This window comes from Oratosquilla oratoria, chromosome 43 (genome assembly GCF_046742065.1).
Source record: "Oratosquilla oratoria isolate Oo_2021 chromosome 43, ASM4674206v1, whole genome shotgun sequence".
NCBI classification, from domain to species: Eukaryota; Metazoa; Arthropoda; class Malacostraca; order Stomatopoda; family Squillidae; genus Oratosquilla; species Oratosquilla oratoria.
The window spans coordinates 28,656,908-28,669,048 of record NC_134819.1 but is presented as its reverse complement, the minus strand read 5'-3'; the positions used below and the strand labels follow the sequence as shown (position 1 = coordinate 28,669,048).

The following is a 12,141-nucleotide window of genomic DNA, read 5'->3' as shown; positions in this document are numbered from 1 at the left end:
TAGGTATCTGCTAAACAAATATAAGTAATGGATATCATACAAAACTGTATCATGATTACATATAAAGATGATCATTACATGTCCACTTATAAATTATGTCTTACTATTACTTACATTTAATGTCAGTCAAAAAAGTTTATCTAATTGCTTGTAGTACAAAATATATGGATAACTAAAGATATGCTGCACTCCTACGTATGTCTTGTGGACGTTTGTTTGCAATCGCAATGCATTGGAATACTTCTAGAGGATGTCTAGCAGTATTTGTTATGACAAACTGCGATAAATCTTTATTGTCAAAGGGGTGGTCGTGTCTATTTGGTAATCATCTGATAAATCCTACAACAAGACTGTTTTGTAAACGATTAGCAATACTTGAGTATGTACTGAATTTGATAACGTATGTTACATGTGTGGAGTGTAATAGTACCCTGTTAAGGGTCCTTAAATTATTGAAACTTGAAAGATTTATTTAAATGTAAAATGAATGCACCACTGTCAGTTTGGATGGGAATTCACTATTATGAAGTTAGATGTTGCTGGATGTGTAAAAATGTAAGAAAACATTTGTGGAGATAAATAAATATGGAATTATTTTGCTCACTTTAGGGAATACAAACTTCTTTGTAACGAATACAATTAGAACAATTGAATGTTATATTTCTGACTTGTACTTCTCACACAGATGTATTCTTTCCATAATACTTGTTCTAGTGTTTACGTAAAAAAACATTACTTGTGCTACACTCTGATCGTTTCGGTGAAAGTATTTGGGGGCATAGATCGTTGAATTCTGAAAAAGACGAAACAAAATGGACACTTGCGGCCATTTTCTTTACAAGACCAAGAAAGTGGATCTACTTACAACACGAGGGTCGACTTGACGTCATTAACAGGTAAATCTTGACCAAATAATCAGAAAATCTAGATTAAAAGACGTGCTATTCGAGATAGATTTCAAAAGCTAAGTGTATATTTCATACATCTTCATACAGTGCAATAATGTCATTTGACCACTCACTTTATGTAGAAAGGATACATGTGTTAAATTTGTACCAATATCATGCATATCAAAAGTGCTACATTAGTACGGACATGAAAACAAATCATGCAAAGATTACAGCAAATTAAATCAAACTAAATTGCCAAAACTACTGCACAAAAGATAGAGTTACAAAAAAAACACAAAAAAAAACAAGAGAAAGAATAAAGAAACATACGTTTTAATTTTGCAGCAATTCTGTGACAGTGTCGTGTTCACAAAATGAAAATTCATGCTAGCTCAGCTTCTTTGCAAATGCTTAAAAAAATGCTGCAGCGGCAAGCGTGTTCGAAACGTTTATTTGATTTATTTTTTTCACTTTTTTCAACGATGATGACCCAGAGCCAACTCCCTCTTTGTTGTATAATACGAATGACTGATTAAATGGCGGGTGACAAGAAATGAGATTGCTTTATTCGTAGCTTCGCATACAACCCTTTATAAAGTGTATGTTTATGCATACATACGAACTTGCAGACACATACAACACACACACACACACACACACACACACACACACACTCACTCACTCACTCTTACACACACACACACACACACACACACACACACACACACACACACACACACACACACACACACACACACACACACACACACACACACACACACACACACACACACACACACACACACACACACACACGACTCGTGGCGCAGTTGGTAGAGTTCTCGGCTGCCACTACGGTGGTCCGGGTTCAAATCCCGCCCAGAGCTGAATAATTTCAGTATCGGTGCGCTGCGAGTCATTAATCTAACTCTCGTGGGCGGGGAGTTGGGTGTGTGTGCGCGTGTAAGGTCACAGCATTACCCATAGATCGGTCATATATGAGCTCTGAGCTCTCTTCCGGGAGGAAAATAGCTGTCGATCACGAGTCCAACACGTGATCCAGGATAATGGTGAATCACACACATACACGCGCGCACGCAACACACACACACACACACACACACACACACACACACACACACACACACACACACACACACACACACACACACGCATTCGTGCAAACATAGAGGTGAATATACTGTATGGACATTTATTTTCATTTGTTCGATTTACTGTAATTATTCTCACAATTTCATTCTCGTTACACAAAACTTTCTTTACGAACACAAAGGGTCTTCCAACTGAATTTATCATGCAACTCTTCTCATTGTCTTTCTCATCGTGCAGAAACACCACTTACGAATCAAGGCACTTGAAACAACTTCGGTCAAGGGTAAATATCCTTATTTGGTCTCCGTTCCCGATGGATATTCGTTCTACAACAAATATACTAACACTGTCATGCTTAAGGTCTAAACAAGAAGAGGTCACTTCACTTCGAATAAGAGACTAACGTTGACGTCATGAGGAGGTGCGACAGTAACGGTTTCTGTATTCGTTTTGTCAAGGCGACGTGAGTCGAGGAACTGATGCCATTTTGTGGGATTTTTACCATTATTTTTGTGTAGAATTTGAAGAATTATATGTTGCAATGAACTTATTTGTGTATATAATAATTCCTTCTTTTTGTGGGAAAAATGTGGAAATCCTGATTTCCTTGTGGGAATTTTGTGGAAAAAATCTCGCTCATTTGTGGGAACTGGCATAGATCACAATGGCAACACTGAGTCGAGGTAGTCTTGATGGAACACCTCGCGCGCCTCCTTGTAAAGTCATATCGCTCCTTTTTTTTTTTTTTTTTTTTTTTTTTGTCGAAGTGAAATAACCTCTCGCTAAGGTCACCTTACTTCCGAATCGTTTCTTTTGACCTCGTATTCCTCCACTACTCAATCCTGTTGCTCCAGGTTCATCTTTATTCCATAAACATGACTACTGTATATAGATAAAAAGAAAGATAAATAATGTTATATCCTGGCCAATTTTCCTTTTTTTTTTTGCTCACATTTTTTTTCGGCCCACCGCGTATATGTACATAGTTCTTAACTTTTGACCACAAGTGTAATAACAATAAAATATGTCTGTACAAAAGATGCTTTATTTTGCGTGGGAGTATGTATATATATATATATATATATATATATATATATATATATATATATATATATATATATATATATATATATTTATATGTATTACTCCTCTTTGCGTATACATGCGAGCGCGTGTGTATATGTAGTTCACCATGAATGTATAATGGATGTTGGAGCGTATATCTTTCTTTACGAAATAACATTGACACAAATGTTGTGTGATGACTAGAAGAAATCGAATAATTATAGTTACCGATACCTCTTTGGTTAGTACTAAGAAATTAATAGTACATGTACTTAGTCTCGTTTTGTACATCTACCAGGCCTCTAACTCCTACTGGCATAATTAGTTTCCGCCCGGTGAAAAATCACCGCCATTTCTAGAACACAACGATTGAGGAGGGTGACATTTATGTGTACCTCAAAACTTTCAATGATATCATGGAACACGAGTGTAATTAAGTGTCCATTTATGGATGAACATGATCAACGAGTACAAAACAAAGTGCATCTCGTTAATTATAGACAAAGGATAAATGACGGTGATTTTTTTTTATCTTTTGCCAAGGCGACCAAGATTTGTTATTTGAGGGTGCGTGGCGGAGTTATCTACCTACCTCAGGGGTTCTCAGCCTGTTTTCACATGAATCCCACACTTATGTGACTCTATTGCTTCATTTCGTGAAGACCACTTAAAAAAAAAAAAAAAAAAACGGATAAAAAATAGGGATCCGCTAACAAGTGTTACTTGTTGTCCCTGACTTTGAAAAATCTGTGACTCCTCCATTCCACACTTCCTGTAGGGGGGGGTCCATGCTCCCCAGGTTGAGAACCCCTGATTACGTCATCAAGCCCTTCTCACTTACAGGTCGTCCGGGCAGACCTGGCTTCCCTGGCAACCCTGGCTTTCCGGGCAAACCGGGCTCCCCAATGTGTCCGGGGAGACCCGGAAATCCGCTGGAACCCGGGATTCCTTTGATTCCCTACCGGACAGGGAGAGGAAAGGCGTAAGGGAAAGAAAATCTTTCTCCTGATTGGCACGAGCTCTTCATGTCTCGAGTTTTGTGAGAAGAATATTCAGAAAGAAAATGACTGGACGGTGCCAGCCTGTGAGTAGCTAGTTTTGCTTAGAATAAGCTAGAGGGAAGGGCAGGGCGTGTCCTTGCATAATGGAGGATCATATGATGAAAATAGATCTATAGAATATGATAATTATAAATTATGAGTTCAGTGATTTAGGGAGTTATCATTTAGATTAAATCATCTCTTTTGTTAACACTCAGGTATGGGGTGCAAGTTTTAATGCAAGTTCGTTTAAGAGCTCTATGCTCTTCTATGCTCTACCATTTTTTGACGATAATCTAGGAAATTGTAATCATACAAATGGATCAATAAAGTTTTATCTAATATACAACAAGTTGGCTTTAAAATATCAGAGTGCATATGCAAAGCACTTATATATGTACTACAAAAAATACTCTCTAGCTTCTATGATACATTTTCTTTTTTTTAAGTAATATCAAGAACTTATGAACTCCCAATAAAGCTCTACAGAACATTTACGTGCTACAAACGTAGCTAAAATCGCTCCCTGGCCGCCATTCTGAGCAACTACATTCGTACCCTACGCACATCGACTCTCTCTCCGGTGCCAGGGACGTCCTGCTACCCGTCCAGTGCAAAAACACAAAAAGCTTCTAAGGGAAGCAAACGGAGAACTCCATAGTCGGTTGGTTGGTTGGCGGGTAAGGGCGGGGATTGGGGGGGTTAATCCACGGTTATCAGTAAGGGATCCAAAGCATCCCACCAAAGGGAAGGAGGGGGAACGGTGCGCCGTCATTAGAGGGCTCCTGTTACTTTTGTTATTTTCTAGTAAATGTGTCGCTCTAGCACGTGGGGTGGGTTAACGAAAAGCCTAGGGTAAGTCTCCTGACTCAAAATTGACTACGATGGTATCAGTTCACTCTGGTGGGAAAACAAGGCAATAAAGGTCTGGACTAAGGATTGTCTTTAGATAATACCTGATACATACGCGTACATGTACATACATACATATATATATATATATATATATATATATATATATATATATATATGTATATATATATATATATATATATATATATTTATATCATACGTAAATATTCACATATACACATGATTTTGTACGCATATTCATAGATATATATCTTTATTTCAAGAGCTGAGGACGTTCCTTGCAAACGCCAGAGTGAACAGAGGCCAAATAGCTAAAGAGTACTTCGTCTCACTTTGGGCCCAAGTGGTCCTGGTGGTCCGATGGGTCCGATGGGGCCGATGGGACCCGGGAGTCCGTCCATTCCTGGGATGCCCCTGTGCCCCTGTGGCGTCCCGATGAAGAGCGGCCGGCGTGGGTGCAACGACGCAAATGCAACAAGCAAAACAATGGAGAAAAAAATAAAATAAAATGAAAAGTGTACATTCTAGACTACGTGGTTCCATAGGCAAAACAGAACAACTGAAAAGAAAGTCAAACATTTATGGACCAGACTAAATGCAAAGGCTAGGCCTACGGCCTTGGGGCGGGAGGCTAGGCTGAACAAGGTCAAGGCAAGTCGCCCTATGCATGCAGAGGACGTTCCCTTCGGTACTTACCCGGTCGCCCTTTGTTCCAGCAGGCCCGGGCGGACCCTGAGGTCCTGGAGGTCCCTCAGTGCCCTCCTGACCCGGCTGCCCCGGTGGTCCAGGTTCTCCGGTGTAGCCATTCCGGCCGTCAATACCCGGAAGTCCTTCCTTACCGGAGGGTCCGGGGGGTCCGGGAGGTCCCGGTTGTCCTGGCTCGCCCTGCGGAGGGAAGAATGTCAGGATATGGGGGTAACAAAGATGGCGGTGCCTCAGCTCCGCCAGAAGTCTGATCATGTTTATCTATTTATTTATTCTTTTATCTTTTTTTTTTGTCTCACAAAATCAAAACAAATTAGCTTAAGGCGAAGTGACGACGCAAGATGTGCTGTTAGTTGGATGTCCGTCTTTAGTGGTATGTGGCTTTTTATAGAGGAGAACAAACTCGAGGTGACATGCGACCTTGCCGCTCTTTTAAACTACAGTGTGTCTCCTTACTTTAGGACTCTACAGTTGCGTCAGAGGTACAAATTACTTCGTGCAAAACAGGATTGCAACAGCCCAGAATGGTACCGGCTACAAAAACCACCATTGCAATGAATGAAATGGGTTAGTATTATACACAAGGTCTAGAAATCTCAAACAAAAGTATTACACTGTAGAACTACTCTGTCTTACTCAGAAGCTAAAGGAACTTGAAATGACTTACTTCAACGACCAAATAACTTACTTTAAGAGTTATAATTCTATTAGAATCAATCTTATCCCAGGCGCCACCCGGCACTCCCTGCAACAAGGGCATAACACACACAGTCAGGGCCAACCAAAATAACAGGAATCACAGGAGATGACGGTGGAGAGAACGTAAACAAGACAAAGACGGACTGGGGTAGGTGGTAGGATGAAGGGAAAGGAAGGAAATAAATGACAGAACAAACACATAATAGGAAAAGTCAGATTAAACGTGAGAGAAGGAAAATAAAAGTGGATACTGTGCCTCGGAGGCGCCACGAGAGGCGGTTACAGCCGTTAAAAACCGTTAGAGCGGGGGCGAAGAACACGGCAAGCTTCCGTCAGGCCGCGCGGGTAGGAAACTCGCGAAGCCATATGCAATCACCGGCAAAGACGCATGCGCGACAGCAATTCAGCGAGGCTCATCATCTCTTTGTTATTACACTGTACATTTAATGCAGCTGCTGCTGTAGCCAGTGCGTGCTAGTAGTTATTCACCTGCTGTCACGGGAAAGCTATAAACAGCTTAAGCTCCAAGCACAGGGAAACGAAATGACTTCGGTGTTAACCTATTTATGCACGTCGGCCACCTTGGAAAATTTATTCCGCCTAACGCAGAATGAGATGAGGCAACGCGACATAAATGAGTTAACTTGAGTTATGGAGGCACAAGGTAATAATAGTAAATGCGAAATAAAGCTTTGGCAGCCCTGACAGGTTATGGTTACACCTGCTGTGAGCAGGTACAAGTCAGAGAAAGGTAAGGAGTGCGGGATTCAAGCTACGTACAATCACGAGTCAGAAGCAAAGGGAACATGCGAGAAGGCCACTTTTCTTTTTTGGCTGCAAGCACACGGAAACTCAGGCGGCTTTCATGTCCATGTGATAACTAAAGCAACTCTTACTGAAATGTGGTAACTGTTAGTACAATACACAGTTGTAAATGCAGTCTACAGTAACTACAGTAGTTCTAAAACTTAGGTCACCTAAGATTCTTACAACGTAGTGTAGAGTAATGTATCATGCATAGTTCTTTCAAGATAAGCTTAAGAATTCCTGCGGATGCAAACTGAATTAAAAAGATAAATGGTTAACTCGTAATATCTCAGCATAAGTATATAGTAGACCATCCGCACACTACTTCAGTACCAAGCACACCACTGCAAGGAACTTTGAGTTAGTTTCTGCACGTCTCTATGTGTATATGTACAACAGTCAATCAAGTACAAGTCTAACAGGTACTAAAAAGTAAAACTGATACAGAAAAATGCCATACACGGTTACCTTTCTAACCCTGGGAGGTCACTTAGAAAATCTTCCGATCAAGGTCAAAATAGTTCATTCAACTGAAGTGAGGCTTAGGACTGAATGTGATAACGTGTACTATTTGGAATTAATAAAAAAATAATATATATATATACATATACATATATATATAATGTATATATATATATATATACACATATATATATATATATATATATATATATATATATATATGTATATGTACATGCATATTTTGGGGGCATTTTCTTATGAATACAAACTGAGTTTAACACGACAGCATTTTAACAAATATAAATCTTCTGTTGTTCTCAGTTTTTCTGACAGAAGGCCTTACTTCTGGAGGATGGGTAAAGACAAGCCGTTAAGATCTTAGCTTGTTACTTTCATCGAATACAATTAGTCGGTATTCACCTGTGGATATATTTGTCCTCCTACTGTTGACTAAATTAATATCGACATCCAGACACTTTCTACTTATAACAGAAAAATAATTTTTAAGTTAAAGAATATCACCCTCATGGTCGAGAAAGCTACTAACGCAGTTCATTTCAACCTGAATTGTCTAGAAAGCCAGTGCCCTAAAAAATAATATATATATATATATATATATATATATATATACATATACATTAATATGTAAATATATGTATTCCCCTTGACTGAATGAAACTGTCAGATGTTCGAAAAATGACATTTCTGAAGATAATACATAGCACAGTTAACTTAAACTTGTTCTTCCTACATTTTTGACTAATGATAACTTCAGGAACTACTAGTAACACGCCACAATTAAGCTAACTGTACTATAAGGTAACTAAGAGCTGTTAATTGCTCCAGAGGTTGCCAAGGACTCAGTGACTTGAGTAGCAAAAAGCGGATGGTTCTTTCTATTAGGAATAACTAAAAATCTGAAATCTCCAACATCCGAAAAAGAACTCTTCTGGTAACTGGAATTTTCTAGATTTTCCAACCTTTCTTTCCGATAGTTGGACATTTTCAAATTATAAGAGATTCCTAACACAGAACTCATTACAAACCAAAAGCTGTCGCGAATGCAAGTCACATTGTATACTGTAGCCAACACGCAAAGTTCCCCCTTATAAGACTCATGACCGCCAAGTACCATGGCTCCGAAACCTGGTCAAGACTATGGTCACCCCTTAGCACAGCACTCGTATTCATCTATCTTATATTTTTATAAATATATGCTTTCACTCCAACAGTTTAATTTCTCTTGTAAATAGTAAAAAAAATCTTTGTACTATACATATACTGTATATCCTTGTTACGGGATACACAGAATTTCTTTATTCTATTTACAAGAGAAATTAAATTGGAGTGAAAGCATACATATATAGAAATATAAAATAAACAGATACGAGTCCCGTACTAAGGGGTGACCATAGTCTTGACCATGTCCGGAGGCTCGGTACTTGGCGGTCACGAGTCTTTTAAGGTACTATGCGTGTTGGCTACAATACCAAACTAAACGTATGTCATGACTGATAGAGTCCTGGAACCGCCTAGTATATATAGAATTGTCTGAAGTTTGTCATAATTATCTAAGGATCGTGACCCAGGGATAAAAAGGTAAAAATTTTTGGCATCTCTCCGTTGAAATTGTTCACGTCAGCGATGACGATGGAAATAAAAAGCGGAAGATAGGTTTCTAAATAATACGGAATTTTTTTTTTTCATTATGCATGCGCAGGAAGATGGACCTAGCGAAAAAAAAAGAAAAGAAAAAGTCCGATTGTTGTTAAACTGTGTGAAATACAAAATACAAAATGAAGTCATGATAATGTTAGTAAGACCCAAGTAGCAGGAAAGCTGACGAAGTTGCCAGGGTATCATGATGGGAATGGCGTTTGTCGAATTATATCATATCTTACATTTCCGTGGCCAAAGCTATACAGATACGACAAGTGAATACTTGTGCTCACACGCATGCTTTCACGCACGCACGCACACAAACATACAATATAAACGTGTTTTTGCTTTCTCTGATAATATAAACTGTGGTGTGGAAAAGGCAAGACTGATGCAGGTAGAGAAATTGAGGGAGGGTTAGTGAGAAGGAGAGAGAGAGGAAAAGAAAAAAAGTGTGTATATACATATATATATGTATATACATACATATATATATATATATATATATATATACATACATATATATATATACATACATATATATATACATACATATATATATATATACATATATATATATATATATACATACATATATATATACATATATATATAAATAGAGAGAGAGAGGAAAAGAAAAAAAGTGTGTATATACATATATATGTATATATATATATGTATATATATATATGTACTGTACATATATATATATATATACATACATATATATATACATACATATATATACATACATATATATACATATATATACATACATATATATATATACACACACACATATATATATATATATATACATATATATATACATATATATACATATACATACATATATATATACATATATATATATACATATATATACATATATATATATATATATACATATATATATATATATATATATATATATATATATAGAGAGAGAGAGAGAGAGAGAGAGAGAAGTTTCTGTTTTCATATGCGGACGTTGACAAGAAAATGCAAAGAACTCTAGCATGATCTTTCGAATATTGTCTATGCAGGACAGTCATCGAATTTTCATCCCCGTCCCTCATCCAATACTATTGCTATTATTATGCGTCTCCGGAGATTCAGATCAAATATTAAAAGTCAAATACGAAGCGGATCTCAGATGAATGTACTCGGAATTCTATCGCAGACGATAACAGAGTTCAGACTGACCAGTGCTGACATTTGGCTTCTTAAAGGAGAGAGAAAAAGAGGAATAAAAAAAGAAAGAGAGAGAGAAATATCAGAAAAAGAAGAGGGAGAGAAGGAGGAACGAAAGGTAGAGAGAAGTAGAGAGAAGGAGAGAGAAATATGTGTATATATATATGTGTATATACGTATACATATTATATATACACACACACACACATATATATATATATATATATATATATATATATATATATATACATATATGTACAGAGAGAGAGAGAGAGAGAGGAGGGATGGATAAGAAATATAAAAGAGATAAAGGTACATAGATACATAGATAACGAGTGTCAAATATAGGATCAAAATGTGATAACATTGATTATTCTTACTATATCACGATGATAGTGTTAAACAAATCTAGTCTTCTTACGTAATCAACGATTCATAACCAAATCTTGAAAATAATAACTAAAACTTGAAATTAGAACAAGACAGCTAGTTCGCTAACGATGTCACTCTATATTGATACTTTGATTATGAAATACGACTAAATCTCATTGGCGAATTTAGAATATTTTTTGTTTTGATGAACAGATGGCTCGTTCTTTAAAAGGATCAACATTTGAGTTACTAGTTTGAACGGGAAAATATAATATATTCAAACTTAGACAAATTAAATTTTTCATCAGCGATTGGTTGTTAATCTTTACAGATTTTGTTCTGTCAAACATTGATGATTTTATTGGAGTGAGATAAAGACTCGGTATAAGATGGGATATGTTCTCTAAATTATGCCAATTAACTGAATAAATCCTATAAAGTGCGCTACTAGACTGAACGGGAAAAATTCCTCTTCTTTATCATATATATATATATATATATATATATATATATATATATATATATATATATATATATATATATATATATATATAAACATACCCATAACTTTTAGGGAAAAAAATAAAGGTGATATTCCGTATAACGCTTATGTGACGCGTTCGAATCCTGTAATTTCTACTTGCCCTAGAAGTCCCAACATACAGGGCACAGGTGCTAACTTTAGTGGCAGTCCACTATAATATCTTGCTTCTTTTTCATCTTTATATTCTGCTGGATAAGACGTATCCGTCCATTTTCAAAATCCACCAACACCTTCATCTCCATTTGGAGGTGCAGCACTGGTAGGCTGACACTTGGTCCCTGGACTGGGCCTAAAATCTCTATAATCTTCAACTGTCTCGTATCTTTTCATGCATGGAGAACTTACAACCGGCGACTGATCCGCTTCTTCTACTACTTCCAGTGCAGCGCAGACAGGAGTCAAACGTTTCTTCCCAGAGAGACTTGTGGGAAGGCCTGGGGACCGTTGTCGGCATCGGTGGGGCTGCGGGTTTTAGATCAGAGAAAGTCGAAGCAACAAAGCAACGCCAGACGATGTTATTTAGGTGAGGAGGATTCGAATCCAAATGGGGTCTAGCTTGATTGAGACTTCGAAAAGGAATCTGTCTCGCACACTCTATCTTCGAAGATGAAACAATTTGATTGAGTGTTACTCTGTCCAATATTTGTTGCTGTAAAGATTATATGAAAAAACAACCTGACCAGATTTATTACATAAGCACTTACACACTCACACTCGC

At 37.5% G+C, this 12,141-nt stretch overlaps 1 protein-coding gene across 1 annotated transcript in view; it reads right to left on the bottom strand.

The window, feature by feature from the left end:
* The window catches only part of LOC143022024 (uncharacterized), a 100,288-nt gene that overhangs the window by 36,871 nt on the left and 51,276 nt on the right, over window positions 1–12,141 (bottom strand). The window contains exons 9-12 of the mRNA XM_076179959.1: window positions 6,375–6,431; window positions 5,678–5,866; window positions 5,314–5,403; window positions 3,910–4,026 (exon numbers count right to left, since the gene is read on the bottom strand). Of these exons, the coding sequence (XP_076036074.1) occupies window positions 3,910–4,026; window positions 5,314–5,403; window positions 5,678–5,866; window positions 6,375–6,431 (453 nt within the window). The remainder of the gene's footprint in view (window positions 1–3,909; window positions 4,027–5,313; window positions 5,404–5,677; window positions 5,867–6,374; window positions 6,432–12,141) is intronic.